This window comes from Xyrauchen texanus, chromosome 37, assembly GCF_025860055.1.
Source record: "Xyrauchen texanus isolate HMW12.3.18 chromosome 37, RBS_HiC_50CHRs, whole genome shotgun sequence".
In the NCBI taxonomy this organism is placed as follows: domain Eukaryota; kingdom Metazoa; phylum Chordata; class Actinopteri; order Cypriniformes; family Catostomidae; genus Xyrauchen; species Xyrauchen texanus.
The window spans coordinates 39,759,262-39,777,057 of NC_068312.1; the positions used below are offsets into that span (position 1 = coordinate 39,759,262).

At 40.6% G+C, this 17,796-nt stretch overlaps 2 protein-coding genes across 3 annotated transcripts; both read right to left on the reverse strand.

The window, feature by feature from the left end:
- Positions 1 to 7,959: 7,959 nt before the first annotated feature.
- On the reverse strand, positions 7,960 to 13,203 carry LOC127630379 (matrix metalloproteinase-19-like). The gene is made up of 9 exons (XM_052107838.1): positions 12,647 to 13,203; positions 12,330 to 12,415; positions 12,073 to 12,200; positions 11,706 to 11,918; positions 10,613 to 10,858; positions 9,606 to 9,704; positions 9,324 to 9,488; positions 9,094 to 9,218; positions 7,960 to 8,925 (listed from the first exon to the last, which is right to left on the reverse strand). The coding sequence occupies exons 1-9, from the start codon at positions 12,728 to 12,730 to the stop codon at positions 8,686 to 8,688; spliced, it is 1,386 nt and encodes a 461-aa protein (XP_051963798.1). The 5' UTR covers positions 12,731 to 13,203; the 3' UTR covers positions 7,960 to 8,685.
- An 11-nt stretch (positions 13,204 to 13,214) lies between these two features.
- Positions 13,215 to 16,183, reverse strand: LOC127630396 (partner of Y14 and mago B-like). 2 transcript variants are annotated; one of them, XM_052107868.1, is made up of 3 exons: positions 16,131 to 16,183; positions 14,646 to 14,739; positions 13,215 to 14,473 (listed from the first exon to the last, which is right to left on the reverse strand). In XM_052107868.1, exons 1-3 carry the CDS (start codon positions 16,159 to 16,161, stop codon positions 14,005 to 14,007), a joined length of 594 nt encoding a protein of 197 aa, XP_051963828.1. In that variant the 5' UTR covers positions 16,162 to 16,183; the 3' UTR covers positions 13,215 to 14,004. The 2 variants fall into 2 exon arrangements, with proteins under 2 accessions (XP_051963828.1, XP_051963829.1); XM_052107869.1 differs by having other exon boundaries at positions 14,654 to 14,739; positions 16,131 to 16,182.
- Between the last annotated feature and the right edge of the window lie 1,613 nt (positions 16,184 to 17,796).

A 17,796-nucleotide genomic window follows, 5' to 3' on the forward strand; every position in this document is an offset into this window, starting at 1 on the left:
TATAGTAAGAAGAGGCTGAAACACCTGAAGATTCTGGGGCTTGCTACTGATGAGGTGTCATTAATATTCCCCCTTTAAAAAAATACTTTCTGGGGGGTAGCCTGAATGGGTTTTGGGATGATTTTTTTTCCCTTGAAAAAGCCTGTTTTTATCGCTAGGGCCATCTGGGGGGTACAAATAGGCACAGATAGGAATTTCTCTTTAGAACAAGGAAGGACGATAGAGGAAATCTAAAAGTTTTAACCTAATAAACTATAACAGTCTGAGGAGACTGTTATGGGGGGGCCATTGTCCCTAACAACCCAACCCTAATGTAGGAAAAATCTAAAGAGTTAACCTAATAGCCAAAAGTCTCCAGGCCATGTGGGGGGTACAAATAGGCGCAGACAGGAATTTCTCTTTAGAACAAGGAAGGACGATAGAAGAAATCTAAAGTTTTAACCTAATAAACTATAGCAGTCTGAGGAGACTGTTATGGGGGGGCCATTGTCCCTAACAACCCAACCCTAATGTAGGAAAAATCTAAAGAGTTAACCTAATAGCCAAAAGTCTCCAGGCCATGTGGGGGGTACAAATAGGCGCAGACAGGAATTTCTCTTTAGAACAAGGAAGGACGATAGAAGAAATCTAAAAGTTTTAACCTAATAAACTATAACAGTCTGAGGAGACTGTTTGGGGGGGCCATTGTCCCTAACAACCCAACCCTAATGTAGGAAAAATCTAAAGAGTTAACCTAATAGCCAAAAGTCTCCAGGCCATGTGGGGGTACAAATAGGCGCAGACAGGAATTTCTCTTTAGAACAAGGAAGGACGATAGAAGAAATCTAAAAGTTTTAACCTAATAATCTATAGCAGTCTGGGGAGACTGTTTGGGGGCCATTGTCCCTAAAAACCCTAACCCTAATGTAGGAAGAATCTAAAGAGTGAACCTAATAGCCAAAAGTCTCAAGGCCATGTGGGGGGTACAAATAGGCGCAGACAGGAATTTCTCTTTAGAACAAGGAAGGACGATAGAAGGAATCTAAAAGTTTTACAAATAGGCATAGGACTGGAACTTGTTTGGAACAAAAAGCAAAATAAAGGAGATTCTTGAATCAAGATTTTCCTAAAACCCTAGTGGCCGAAAGTCTCAAGGCCATGTGGGGGGCACAAACAGGCCTAGGTAGGGGATTCCCCCTTTTTTGTAATTTAGGCAAAGGTCGATCGGTCCACCAGAAACATGCGCCGGCCAGTGCTTTTCTGCGAGTCCCCTAAGTAAACTATAGCAGTCTGGGGGGACTGTTATGGGGGGGGCCGTTGTCCCTAACAACCTAACCCTAACCTAACCCTAACCTAACCCCAACCCCAACCCCAACCCTAACCCTAACCCTAACAACCCAACCCTAATGTAGGAAAAATCTAAAGAGTTAACCTAATAGCCAAAAGTCTCCAGGCCATGTGGGGGGTACAAATGGGCGCAGACAGGAATTTCTCTTTAGAACAAGGAAGGACGATAGAAGAAATCTAAAGTTTTAACCTAATAAACTATAGCAGTCTGAGGAGACTGTTATGGGGGGGCCATTGTCCCTAACAACCCAACCCTAATGTAGGAAAAATCTAAAGAGTGAACCTAATAGCCAAAAGTCTCAAGGCCATGTGGGGGGTACAAATAGGCGCAGACAGGAATTTCTCTCTTTAGAACAAGGAAGGGCGATAGAAGAAATCTAAAGTTTTAACCTAATAAACTATAGCAGTCTGGGGAGACTGTTATGGGGGGGCCATTGTCCCTAACAACCCAACCCTAACCCTAATGTAGGAAGAATCTAAAGAGTTAACCTAATAGCCAAAAGTCTCAAGGCCATCTGGGGGGTACAAACAGGCCTAGGTAGGGGATCCCCCCTTTTTTGTAATTTAGGCAAAGGTCGATCGGTCCACCAGAAACATACGCCGGCCAGTGCTTTTCTGCGAGTCCCCTGTAGCAGTCTGGGGGGACTGTTATGGGGGGGCCATTGTCCCTAACAACCCAACCCTAACCCTAATGTAGGAAGAATCTAAAGTGTTAACCCAATAGCCGAAAGTCTCAAGGCCATCTGGGGGATACAAATAGGCACAGACAGGAATTTCTTTAGAATAGGGATGGACGGTAGAAGAAATCTAAAAAGTTTTAACCTAATAGCCAAAAGTCGCCAGGCCATCTGGGGGGTACAAATAGGCATAGGACTGGAACTTGTTTGAAACAAAAAGCAGAATAAAGGATGTTCTTGAATTAAGATTTTCTTAAAAAAACCCTAGTGGCCGAAAATGTCAAGGCCAGGTGGGGGGTAAAAATGGGTCTAGGGAGGGGAGGGGTTTCCTTTTAAATTAGCTTCGGTAGATATGGACTAAGGGTTTGACTAATGTTTCTTTTATGCCCAGGGAGGAGGGAGTAGTTTGTTCTTTTTGGGGGGATTTCAATATTAGATGATGGGATGGGATAATTTGCAGCTGTCCCACCTAATTCCTATCAGAGGGGTCTGGTGGTGGATTGGGTGGGAGAGCGTGGAGGCCAAGTCTGGCACCGGGGGGTTTCCAGCGCAGTCTCGCAGTACCCCTTAGCTCATCCCTTCCCATTTCACTGCCTTTTGGTCTTGACTGGTAAAGGAATACCTAAGTGTTTTAAGTAAATGTAAGGTTAACTATATGAATAGGGAAAAGTCCCAAAAACAAATGGGGATCACCTTATGGTGTAACTCACTTGTGAACGGACACATTATAAGACACACCTAACCCTAACCACTTAACCCTGAAAAATAGCCCTGCACTAACCCTAACCACTTAATCCTGCCCCCATACCTAAACCTAACCATTTAGCCCTGCCCTCCTACCTAACCCTGCCCCTAACCCTAAAAACTTAACCCTGCCCCCATACCTAACCCCAAACCCCCCCTAACCCCTACCCTAAACCTAACCCTAACCACTTAACCCTGCCCCATACCTAATCCTAGTAACGGAATCCTACCCTTCTACCTAACACTAGCCACTATCACCTAACCCTGCCCCTAACCACTTAACCCTGCCCCCATACCTAAACCCAACCATTTAGCTCTGCCATCCTACCTAATCCTGCCCCTAACCCTGTCCCCATACCTAACCATTTAGCCCTGCCCTCCTACCTAACCCTGCCCCCATACCTAACCCTAACCATTTCAGCCCGCCCTCTTTCCTAAACCCACACATAAACCTGCCCATAACCCTAACCACTTAACCCTGCCCCCTACCTAACCCTAACCACTTAGCCCTGCCCCCACACCTAACCCCGCCCCCATACCTAAACCTAACCATTTAGCCCTGCCCTCCTACCTAACCAGGCGGGGACAGATAATAGGGGTCAGACCAAAAAAGAAGGGGACATAATAATTTTTTCCCCTTCTTTATAGTCCTTGAGTAGGGACAGGGAGATGACGTGGAGGCAGTTGAGTATTGGAATTTCTCTTTAGAACAAGGAAGGACGATAGAAGAAATCTAAAAATGTTAACCTAATAAACTATAACAGTCTGAGGAGACTGTTATGGGGGGGCCATTGTCCCAACAACCCAACCCTAATGTAGGAAAAATCTAAAGAGTTAACCTAATAGCCAAAAGTCTCCAGGCCATGTGGGGGGTACAAATAGGCGCAGACAGGAATTTCTCTTTAGAACAAGGAAGGACGATAGAGGAAATCTAAAAGTTTTAACCTAATAAACTTTATTCCCCCTTTTTTGTAATTTAGGCAAAGGTCGATCGGTCCACCAGAAACATGCGCCGGCCAGTGCTTTTCTGCGAGTCCCCTAAGTAAACTATAGCAGTCTGGGGGGACTGTTATGGGGGGGGCCGTTGTCCCTAACAACCTAACCTAACCCTAACCCTACACAAACATCGACATCCAAGAGGGAATTCAGGCCATTAAAAATATTTTTCAAAAAAACCCAGACACCTCCAGGCCCGACAAAGAACTCATCCAATTATTAGACATCAATTTAAATAGAAACGATTTTGAGTTCAATGGGGAATTTTTCCTGCATGTTAAAGTTTGCCCCGGCCTACGCTAACATATTTATGGCAGAATGGGAGGCTTCGGCCTTATCCCGATGCCAAAAACAGCCCCTTCACTATTTTAGGTACCTAGATGATATCTGGGGAGTATGGACTCACTCTGAAGACGAGTTCATGGAATTTGTGGCGACACTAAATAACCATAACCCATCTATTAAATTAAAATCCACCACCAGTCACCTATCGGTAGACTTTCTGGACACCACAACTTACAAGGGTCCAGATTTCATTTCGACGCACAAATTGGACATTAAAGTCTTCTTCAAAGAAACCGACACGCATGCCCTACTACATAAAAGCAGTTTTCACCCAAAACACACTTACTCAGGCCTCGTTAAGTCGCAACTCCTGAGGTTCCGTCGCATATGCACCCAGGAACGGGACTTCAGAGAAGCGACACGAATCCTCTTCAAAGCGCTCCGGCCCAGAGGATATAACAGCTCCTCCTTGAGAAAGGTTTTTAAATCATACTTGACAAGCAGGGCCCAGGCGGAGGGGACCGGCGTCCCCTTTGTCCTGACTTATTCCTCGGCCGCTCTGAAACTGACCAAAGAGGTAAAGTCCAACTTTAAAAGGCGGCTTTAAGAGCGGCAAAAGAAAAATTTCCACTGGCAGAAATTTGGGTTCCAGAGGTGAACTTTTCAGGAATGCTCCCAACAAAGGAGCAGACACAATTGACCATCCTGAACGCCTATATTTCTGCCAATTTAAAACACATTCCGGCCCTGTCCAGATCTGAGTTTCACACTGAAAGTGACCATATACACTGGACGGTGGACACAGCCAGAAACATGCTCCGGCACTGGCTTCAACATTTAAAATAAATATCCCCACAAGCCTGTATGCGCAGGAGGGGCATCGAAATGTTGTAATCCTATCTAAAAAATTCCATATCACTCCCCACAACTTTGCCTGCTCAACAGGGGTTTGACTTTTATTCCATCGGGTAGAACGAGCAGAAAACGCCTCGAAATGCAGACACGATACTGACCTGCAACAATACCACAGGAGACTTAAATTGGCAGCCTATTTCCAAAATGAGACTGACTCAAATCCCCTCCGTTCACACCCAAATCGGACTGGGTCCCACCCGCAGACAAACTACCCGCAGATCTCCGCGACGTTATTCGAAAAGGATCTGGAATATCTTAAAAACATTTTAGACCGTCCCAGGAAGAGCTTAACCTCACTCTGGAGGAAACGAGCGCTCTAAAACAGTTATAGGGCAATAAACAGATCGTCATTAAACCTGCAGACAAGGGCAGTCGCGATAGTCATATGGGACCGAGAACAATATTTATGGGAGGGATATAGACAATTGAATGACCCAAAATATTACCAGAAATTGGATAGACCCATTTTTTAGACACTGTACCTATGGTTAAAAATATAGCCCAAACCCTATATCAGAAAAAACACATCAACGCAAAACAAAAGTCCTACCTATTGGGTAACGCGGAACCTAGAAGCAGGAGGTTCTACATGCTCCCCAAAATACACAAAGACCCGACCAAATGGAGCAAACCTCACGAAATTCCCCAGGAAGGCCTATAGTATCCGATTGCGGCAGTGAAACGTACTATACGGCAGAATTTTTAGATTTCTACTTAAATCCTCTTTCGACGAGCCACCCCAGCTATATAAAAGACACGTATGATTTTGTCCAGAAAGTCAAAAGACTAAAATTCCCCAAAAGGCCATCCTGTTCATTATGGACGTGGATGGCCTTTACACAAACATCGACATCCAAGAGGGAATTCAGGCCATTAAAAATATTTTTCAAAAAACCCAGACACCTCCAGGCCCGACAAAGAACTCATCCAATTATTAGACATCAATTTAAATAGAAACGATTTTGAGTTCAATGGGGAATTTTTCCTGCAGGTTAAAGGCACGGCGATGGGCAAGAAGTTTGCCCCGGCCTACGCTAACATATTTATGGCAGAATGGGAGGCTTCGGCCTTATCCCGATGCCAAAAACAGCCCCTTCACTATTTTAGGTACCTAGATGATATCTGGGGAGTATGGACTCACTCTGAAGACGAGTTCATGGAATTTGTGGCGACACTAAATAACTATAACCCATCTATTAAATTAAAATCCACCACCAGTCACCTATCGGTAGACTTTCTGGACACCACAACTTACAAGTGTCCAGATTTCATTTCGTCGCACAAATTGGACATTAAAATCTTCTTCAAAGAAACCGACATGCATGCCCTACTACATAAAAGCAGTTTTCACCCAAAACACACTTACTCAGGCCTCGTCAAGTCGCAACTCCTGAGGTTCCGTCGCATATGCACCCAGCGCTCCGGCCCAGAGGATATAACAGGTCCTTCTTGAGAGAGGTTTTTAAATCATACTTGACAAGCAGGGCCCAGGCGGAGGGGACCGGCGTCCCCTTTGTCCTGACTTACTCCTCGGCCGCTCTGAAACTGACCAAAGAGGTAAAGTCCAACTTCCAGAACATATTGGGACAGACACAAATATTGAAGAACCACAGAGTTATAGCAGCATTTAGAAAAAACAAAAGTTTACAAGACTATCTAGTTAGAGCCAAACTCCATCCTCTTCACAACACGAAACCAAAACATCAGGGACAATATTTGGAACAAAAAGGATTCAGTACAAAACAAGTTTACAAAAGAGGTTTTCAGTACTTACCAATCAGGAATGGTACACTGTAAAAACTGCATTTACCTCATCACCTGCAAACAATGTGGAGCTCAATATGTGGGAGAGACGGGCAACACCATTCTGGTCAGAATGACACAACATAAATACAACATTCTGAGAGGAAGAGAAAATAACACTTACCTGGTCCAACATTTCCTTAAACACGGATGGGAATCCTTCCGGGTCACGGTCCTACAGGCCAACCCGCAGTGGTCCGTGCCCCAGAGAAAAAGAGCAGAGAGAATTTGGATCAATAAATTAGGCGCTATATATCCCCAAGGCCTGAATGAGAAGTGAATCCAGTCGAGGGAGCGACATCGATGGCCTGTGCACACTGGTTAGCGCCTACCCTCCTTAACTAACACTTCCTAACCCCTTAACCTAACCCCTTAACCTAACCCCTTAACCTAACCCCTAAACCTAACCCCTAAACCTAACCCCTTAACCTAACCCCTAAACTCAACCCCTTAACTCAACCCCTTAACCTAACCCCTTAACCTAACCCCTAAACCTAACCCTTAACCGCTAACCCTTACCCTAAACCTAACCCTAACCCTAACCCTGGATAAAGTTTCTGTATAGACACCCAGTAGCGGCAGTACAAACAAATGGGTTAATTTCAGATTATTTTGGGACACAACCCATGTTTTTTGTGGGTGTGTTAAGATCCAAGTGTTTTGGTTGAACATTCAGAGTTTAATATGTGACGTTTTGGGCAATCAAATTTTGTTTTGCCCCAGACTCCGTATTCTTGACGACTTGGCTACTGGGTGTCTATACAGAAACTTAATCCAATCAATAAAAGTATTCCTGAACCATATATTCTCAAAATCTAAAATGGATATCAAACGCCTTTTCAGCATCAAGTGAGATGCAGCGACCGGAGTCTGATCATTCGCCACTGATCACATGATATTGATGAAACGTCTAATGTTATCAGAAGAGCCCCGAATAAACCCCACCTGATCTATATGTGCAAGAGATGTCATAACTTTACTGAATCAGTTAGACAGTATGTTTGACAATAATTTACATCTAGCTGGATCAGTTAAATTGGACGGTAACTCTTACACTCGCTTGGATCTTTGTCCTGTTTAAGAATCAGACTGATCTGGGCTTGTGTCATGATTGGCGGAAGCTTTCCATTCTTTAATGATTCTGTAAAAACGATCAAATACGCATATTAATACCAGGTGGAAACGAGATCTTTTATGGTATATGTTTGAATTCAACACACCCATTTATTTTCATTGTATGAAAAATAAATATTGAATTATGCACATTTGGCAATATTGCTGCTTTTGTGTTCCACAGATGAAAGTCAAACAGGTCTGGAACAACATGATGAGTAAAAGATGACAGAATTTCCCCAAAATTATACATTTACTAATCAGCCATTTTTGTGTTTAAAAGCAAATAATGTCTTTGGTTTCAAAACAATTTATTAGCACACAGTTAATGAGAGTGCACCACAAACCACTGATGGATACATGTTTATAGCTTATCTGGATACAAATGAGTGAGAGAATAAGAGAGAGATTACTAATAAACTGAAGACATCTTAATTATATGACATGTGTCAACAATGATGGTGCTCGTTATCATTTACGATGTGTTAGTCCTGTGGACCTCAACATTTATGACTCCAAGGGCCGTCATTGACCAAGACAGTATTCAAAGGCCCCTCGCCAAACTCAACTAGTGTGAGTGTCAGTACATTAAACATATTTCAAGGACAGTTTCTGAGGAGACTAATAACAAATGTGTCCATTTAATTTAAATACATTTTAATAAACAATCCTCATTAAATGACTTAAAAAAACACACAAAATGAAGTCCTCTTGCTGCTCCCTTGTGGACACCTAGTTGAAAAGCACTGTGTTAAACTGAATATAAAGTATATTGAGAATATAATTAGAAAGTCTCATTATTTATTGTGTGCTGACCCCTGCATGTTTAATCGTCACACTGCATCCATCTCTCTCTGGTGCGGCGTGGGTAACCCTTCTCAACAAACATCCCACGACTCACGCGCCAGTACTGCTCTCCTTTGAACACATAGACGTGTCCATTTGTCCAAGTGAAGGCTGCGTCTGGATCTGAGGGTAAACCGGTGATCAGCTGCGAGACTGGTTTTGGGTAACGCAGGAGATCTTTACCTGATCCAAGTTCATCCCAAAGCCAAAACTCTGATCCCTAAACAACATGCAAAGAGTCACTATTAGATCGGTTACACCAGAATCAGAAGCAGGTTTGTGAGGTACAAACACCTTGAACACAGAAATTGAACAAAGATATTTTTACTCTCATTCTTCCGTGCAGGATTTTAAACAGGGTGTTTTTCCAGGCTGTTCGATCAATCACCTTTATGAAGACGAGACTTTTGAAGCTGTGGAGGTAGAAAGCAGCATGTATGTTGGGCGGAATGATGAGTTGTTTTGGGTAACCACGGTCCAGCTTAAAGCCAGAATATCTCCAGACTTTATCCCCTGTGGGAATCAGGTAAATGATTATTATTCATAAAAACATTTTCATTCAAAATGCCGTACGAGTTTTTCATGTATACAATAACATTGTTCTGTATTAACGTTCACCTTTCAGAAAATAGGATTTGTTGGTTCGTTGTGAGTGTACAGCTGCACTAATGTTGCCGGGCAGCTCTTTCCACAGTGCATTAATCCGAACGGGAGCGTTATAACCGGAATCTGAGAGTGTCCACACGTGATGACCGTTGAATACAAATGTCTTCTGAAGAGGCCCTTTACAAACATCAAAACAAATCACAGTTGAGGGTGTTTAATGCACATTAAACTCTTGACCGATCAGAAATGAGCTGCGGTATTACTTCTGTTAAACTGATCTCAGAGCAGTTTTACCCCACATGACAGCGTCCGGTACCGCGGTGCAGGGGTCCAGGACAGAAGGGTGGCCATCTAAGGGTCTTAGGTCAGTGGCCGGTCTCTCCACAGGTTTTCCTGAGAGATGATGATTTAAACTTTGTGGTCAAAGGAATATTCCGGGTTCGGTACAAGTTAAGATCAATCAAGAGCATTTATGGCACAATGTTAATTACCACAAAAGATCATTTTGAGCTGTTCGTTACGCAATGACAGAAAGGGTTTGGTGCTGTTCAGACTCCATCTGGTTAGGATTAGGGAAGGGGGCGAGTAAGGGCGTCTGCTGCATCTGTACCCAGACACCTTTGTACAAGAGAAGACCGTCTCCATGTAGAATAAAACCACTTTATACGGTTACTGATTAAAGTGAGTCTTCATCTCTTGTGAGTGGTCATCATTTTATACATGTTTCAAAATAACAATTCATTTCTTAGATATTAAAAATACTGAGGTCACCTTAAATAAAAGCACAAATGTGTGTTCCAGTGAGACACTTCCAATGCAAGTCAATGGGGTTTAATCTGTACACATTAAAATACTGTTTCACAAGTATAGACACAAGACATGAACAATATGTGTGTTAACATAAAACGAGAGTTTTTATCACACTATAATCATGTTAAGTTTTATCACATTTTTACTTTACAAGAATGAAAACCCTACAATTACAATAAAAACAATTTAAAGAACTTTACACTTCAAATAATACACAAGTTTTAACAGAAGAATTAATGTAAGTGCTTTTATACAATTATAAGTGTCACATTTCTGACTTTAAACTCTCCAAAAATGGCCCCCATTGACTTGCATTATAAGTGTCTCACTGGAACACACATTTAAAGAAAAGGAGGAACAAGACTAAATTAATTTTGTGGTATTCAACATTATGACACAAATGCTGCTGATAACTTGTATTGAACCCGGAATATTCATTAGTCATGTAGAATTAAAGGAGACGTGTTTAATAAAGATGGCTGTATCCTCACCGTACAGAGCTTGAATACCGCGAATGTCATCCGGATGCAGTTTGAAACTGTCTCGATATCCTCTGTATACAGGGCCCATGACAGCGCTGTGGTACTGGGAGTGGCCTAATCCGAGGGCGTGGCCAATCTCATGGGCAGCGACAATGCGTAGGTTTGATCCGGAGCTCCGCCCCTCGGTCCACACCTCATCTGCATCAAAGTGAACAGTGCCGGACTCGGGAGCTTCAGCGTGACCCAAAACCTGCCCTGAACATCCAAAACAATCAGAACTAAAAACCTAGATTCAGATTTAACTATCTCGTTACACTTTAAATTAACTTTTACACCGTGTTAAAACTGAAGAATTTGGTCCTTTTAATTGATGTTAGGATTCAACAGAGGAATATCATTCATTTTGTGACTAAACAGGAACAAATTATGTCAATATTAATTGTGTATATAGACCAAAATATGTAGAATACATTTTTTCTTTACTGACTGTCACTGAATGACGTTCAATACTGTCAAAATATGCCACAGATTTCAACATTGCCACACAACACCATAGAAATGTTCACCACATTGTTGTCAGTTAACTTTATATTGTCTATATTTAAAGGCTTTGTGCTAAATTAGAGGGCAATGAAAATTATCTTCCACCAAGATCCAAAAGTTTCATTTTAAATGTAATGCAAAAGCCTATGTATGAATTATATGCACATTTCTAAAGCTGGCCTTTCAAACATTGTTTATTCATTTCATCTAATGTTTTATATGAATATATATATATATATATCCACCCCCCATCTGGAATGGCCAATTCCCAACCCGCTCTGAGTCCTCGTGGTGGGGTAGTAACTCAATCGGGGTGGTGGAGGACGAATCTCGCATGCCCCACAATACTCGCTGAGATACCCAGAACCCACTGAAATATATTATTGAAAATGACACACTACAATTTCATTAATGTAATTACATTTTAATTTCACTTCCTTACCTCTATTCAAACTTTTTGGAATTCAAACTGGAATTTTAAAAGCCTTCTCTAGGAAATTCGGAATGGCACCCAAATCTGTTATAAAGTTTAATGTGATTTCAGTTTTCACACACTCACCTGGTCCATCGAAAGGAACCGCACAACCCTCGTCTTTCCTGTGGAAGGAGATCTGAATGTCCGCGTGACCTCTGCTGACCTCGTGTAATTGAAGAGGCGTGACATCGCTCCAGTATCTGAAGGCGGCTTGAATCGCCGCTCGTGTTTTAGTGAAACCCAGATGAGGTGAATAGTTGTAGATGCGGTAGGTCAACCTCTTCTTACGCCAGTGACCTGATGAAGTTTATGATCCCATGATGATTCATTCTCATGTGACTTATTCAGTGACTCTTTAGTACATGACGAATAAAGCACTGCAGTGCAAGATCTGTGTTTTACACTCTCTTTATCATGGATGAGGATCTTATTATTGATGGATGTGACTCACCCAGTATACGATATTTCAGGATCCTGTTGAAGGGGTCCATCAGCCCGCAGCGGGGGGTGTTCATCATGTTCAGTGTGCGGTTGTCCAGCCGGCCAGTTACAGGTAACGCAGTGACCTTCTGGAAGATTCTGAAAGTGACACGTTTGTGTCTATAGATTTATCTGCAATTAAATCTTCATATGAACATTGGGGATAAAGAGGAAATGAGGACATTTATTGATCATCACAAACAGGTTTTAATAATGTGTGTGAGATACCGAAGCGCCTTATTCATTTGTTTTGTTTGTAGTTCTTGCGGATCAGCGCTGGCAGAGGATAAATAACCGTATCGCTGTAGATAAACCTGAGAAACACATTCACAACAATCTGATGAAATCTAGTGCAAATGTTTTCAGTAAAAACCTTATTCAAGATAATAACACTATATATATAAATGACTGAGAAATGATAGAAGAGATTTTATTTACTCATTTTATTACTTGTTTTTCTGTTGTATTCTCTGTAACCTCTGACAATTACAGTGTAACTTTTGTCATGTCATTAAAACACAATTAAATGAAAAGATTGTTCTTACTGTGGCCTCTTGAAGTGCGGCTGTGTCCAGAGTATCACACATGGATGTAAAGATCATCATCATCATCATCAGTAAACTCATCATGTCCTCTTCTCTACTCGCTTGATTCTGTTATTTAGAGCTAAAGCTGAAATTCTTAATCAGAGCAAATATGAACACGTTCACAAATGAAGAGTAACATTAATGCAAACAACTGTCAGTGTGTGTTTATTCACATTTCAACTGGGTCTAAATTAAACTCTGATGTTTGTCACTCTGGGCGTGTGCTTGTCTGGAGTTTCATTTGGTGGTTTGGTCCAAACCGTTGTGGTTATCCAGAACTAAACGATGTCTTCTGCCCACACACATTCTCAAATCACTCTCAATATTCTGAAGGGTGTCACTGCAGTGTATTTAAACAGCAGGAAATGACATCACATAGAAAGAAAAGGTGAACTTGAACATCTAACAGGAATGCACCATGTAGTGTTCAATCATGTTCTGTAAATCCTCATTCACAACAAACACATCAGAAGTACAAATTATTACCTAAGTTATTAGACATCAACAGATTTTGAGGCTGTTTTTTTTTTTTTTTTACTAAATTTGAATGTGGAAACATTATTCTGCTAAACTGAACAAAAAATTGCAGAATCGTCACTTTAAAAAAGTATAATATATAAATGTCCCATTAGAGGCCCGAGTTAGAGTTGTTAAGTGCTGCTGATAACGAGCCTCGTTTCTTCTCAGGTCTTTTAATTGCAGCAGCTACTGTTTCATTTAACCAGTGAAATCTCTGAAAGATTCATTCACAGGACCTCAATGTGACAGTGAAGAGAGACATTAGAACATGCAGCAGCTCTTTAATAATTAATGGACTAAACAGAAATTGACCCTGTGACCCTTGTGTTCCTGCAGGTTAGAACACCTTCAGTGACTCAGTAAAACATTCGCTGTGTAACAGACAGGAATATGAAACAGGAAGATTTTTATGCTATGTTTAATAACACAATTGTACAGATTCATGTTTCATAACATTATTCACTACGGTGGTAAAAAAAAGACAACAGGGAGTTTTAGTCCATACGTCTCTACAGCACAGGCTCATTTATAACTAACATTCACTCTGAACTACTGTTTGGATGAAAGAGTGGAAACCATCTGCACTCAAACAGGTCCTGTAAATGACCTGCATCAAGAGTCTGGAGCGCAAGATGTCGCCACATGTCTTCATTACGTATAAAACACAAGTATGAAGTGGTTACAGCTGCTAACGGCTTTACTGTACATATAAATGCACCTTGATGTGATGATGATGGAAACAGACTCTGCTGTTGAAATCCAAAACACGCCCCCGCTGCCTCGATTGACAGTTCATCTCACAAATGCCCTTCCAGCTGCTGAAGCTCCGCCCGTAACGCCTCGCCCCGCCCCAGTTTGTCCAGCTGTTCTTTGCTGGGGCTTTTCAGCTCTCCACAATCCACCTTCTGCTGGAGGTCCTCGACCTGACGCAGCTTCTTCCGCAGGTTCTTGATCTTCTTGGCTTTCTCTACGGCAGCTGCGGCCAGATCTGTGCCGTCGGGATTAACCCTCACCTCTTCAGCAATTTTCATGCCATCCATATCTTGACTCAAGCTCTCCACTTCCACACTGGCTTCTTGCTCGTTTTGTTGTTTGCGTTTTTCTTTGCGCTTCATGTTGCGTTTGGCTGTTTTGGAGAGTCCAGCACTGTCTGTTCCACCCGAAACCTGCTGCTGCTGCTGTCGGGCCAAAGCGGCATCATCAGGGTTCATGCCCGGCGGCAAGTCTGGTTTACTCTTAAAGAACTTCACATACTTGTTCTCATAACTGTTGACAAAAAGACAAAATACTTTGGTTTTAAAAGATCACACAAAAAGGGTTTTACTCCAGAATGACAAGAGAATTCTCCTGGAGTGAGCATATTTTTCCTTTCTTGTTTCTACTCTGTTCTTTCACGTTAAAGCCACAATAGAGAATAAGTCACTGGAGGAGCGCTTACACCGGTACCTCCTCCTGCGGGACGTATCCATCCTTCACCCGCCGTGGTTTCCTCCATGTCCCGTCCGGTCGCTGGGTGGCGGCGATATATTTCCCTACAAACACATACAGACACCCTTTCCTCAAACACATTTAAAACATGATCTGTGTGCTGAGAAAGCAAAACAACACTTCTACTATCATCACACTGCTAACCAGGAACATGTTGAGAATATTTGAGGCTATCAGATTGCTTATTGTGAATGTGAGAACATTCTTCTGACACGCTGAAAACTTTTCATTTCACTTCCTTTAGCTGCTTTTTGAGAGTCTTCATACCAGGACTAGGTATTGATACAGATTTCCCGATTCAATTCGATTCTGATTCACAAGATCTCGGTTCGATTTCGATTCAATATCGAGTCATATGGGTTTATTTCAGTTATTATGTCCCTTTCGCCAACATATAAAAGAAATTCTCTCCCGGCGAATGCTGTTAATTATACTAGAGAATTTTTAACTAGGTTCATTAGGAAAATATAAATTTTACTTATTATATTTTATTACTTTTTCATAATTTTGGTCACATTTTGGCTTTTTAGAAATGAATAAATAAATGTATCCAATCAATAAATAAGATATCATATTTCATACATCATTTTTGTTACATATTTTTTGTTTAATTGCATAATTTGTATTATTTAAAAGTATTTACATCGATTTGTTGAACACGTGCTAAACCGGCACTGTCTCTAACAAAAACAATTATTAATGTTAACAAGAGACTCGAATGTGTTTATCTCATCTGTGCAATGATTAGAATTAAATGTTTTTGTGTTTTTGATAAATAGTGGACTGTAAAGAACAGAAAGAATATTAGAGAGACAGTATGCAATGCTAAATGGTTTGCGTGGATCTACAGAACAACATTTAACACGCTATGAAATATCTCGCTGCTGGACGATTCTCCTTTAAAATACACAATTACTGCTGACTGAAATATAAACATTTATCAGACAGTTGCCAAATATATTCACTTTAGTCACATAGCGCGGAATTTGGTCGCAAATGCGAATGATTTACTCTTAATGTAGTAAAGTGTCGCACATTGAGTGAAAGATCGATCTTGGGATTTAAGAATCGAGATTGTTCAAATGAAGATCGCGATTAATCGTAAAAACAACATTTTACCCACTCCTACTTCTTACTCATAGTAATTCATTACAAGGAAATATCATCATCAATATTCTATATTTTCTGTTGTAATCCTGAAATAACGCTGCGGCGTCTGTATCTAAGAGGAATAAAACAGAGATCGAGTGAATGAAACACAAATAAACAATGAATATATAAACAATAAGATTCGGATCATTCACGTGAGAACGTGTCGCGATCAGCACGAATACAGTTTCATCTGTCACACACCTGCCGCCTGTCATTATCATTAATACACTCAGTGTACATGTAAAATATATCTATATATTAGTAAATGTATGAAATATTTTACCAGATTCATCTGACACATAGGGGGTCGCCATTTTCAGCAAACACCAACTTCCGTTTCCGTTTCTTTTCGCTCTCGCGAGACTGCGGGAGTTTAGAACTCATAACAGAAAGATGTGCAGTAATCTCCGTTAAGTGTTTAACATGAGAGCCTGACGGTGAAGAGTCTATAAAACATCCCACGACGTGCAAAATTTACATTGTAAAATCTGGAAATATTTGTCTTTTTAGTATTTTGAAAAATATAAAAGAAATAAATGTTATGTAAAGCGAATAAGAATATGTAAGATTCAGCACTCTCTCTAGCTCACTCAAATAAGCCCATTTTGATGTTGAGCACAATCTCTTCTGGAATCGAACATGATCATCAGGTTTAATTCATGTCAACACCAGTTCTGTCATTCAAATCAGAGATACCAAATACTAAGACTTTGTCAAGTTCATGTTAATTTATCAATTAAATTACTTCTCACTCAATTTGTTATATGACATCATGTGTAAAGGGGAAAATTAATCAAATTAGAAAATGCAAAATATAAATGGACTTTTGAACTGTCCACTATAAACATTTGACCTGTAAATCACTTTGGACAAAAGAAGAGATTTGATTAACGTAGGTAAAAACATAAAATTGACTATGAAGATTTTTTATTTGATTAAAAATCACAGATTGTTTGTTATTTCTAATTAATTGATAACAGCTCTAAAGTGTGCATCATATCCCGTTGGCCAAAATCGCCGCTGGTTCTGAAATAATGCATAGTCAAGTGTGGCTGCTCCTTAATTCACCCAAAACTGAAACTTCTGTAATCATTTACTCACTCTCATGCCATCCCAGATGTGTGACTTTCTTTCTTCTGCAGAACATAAATTAAGATTTTTAAAAGAATATTTCCTCTCTGTAGATCCATACAACGCAAGTGAATGGTGACCAGAACTTTGAAGCTACAAAAAGCACATAAAGGCAGCATAAAAGTCATCCATACGACTCCAGTGGTTTAATCCATGTGTTCAGAAGTGATATGATAGATGTGGGTGAGAAACAGATCAATATTTAAGTCCTATTTTACTCTAAATAACTCACACCTATCATATCACTTCTGAACACATGGATTAATCCACTGGAGTCGTATGGATGACTTTTATGCTGCCTTTATGTGCTTTTTGTAGCTTCAATGTTCTGGTCTCCATTCACATACATTGTATGGCATAAGAGTAAGATTTTAATTTTTGGGTGAACTATCCCTTTAAGTATTTAAAAACATTTTTTAACTATTAATTCTTCCTGCCCGGTTGATGACAATATATCTCCAAAAACAAAAAAGACATTAAGATGTATAGTACATACATCTGCCTTAAGATTCTTCATAATCAAATCAATCAAATCACTTTTGTCACACTACATGTACACGAGTGCAACAGTAGGTGAAAGTCTTGTGCGGTTCTGATCAACACCGCAGTCATGACAGTGACGAGACATATACCAATTACACAATTTACATATCAAATGTACACATACTTGCACAACACAATACTAATATACTATGTACAGTAAATAATACACACAATATAGAATACACATACTATAAAAACAATAAATAAGAGTATATAAATATATTTATATGCAGTAGTTGTATTGTGGAGAATATAATTGACAGTCTGATGGAAGC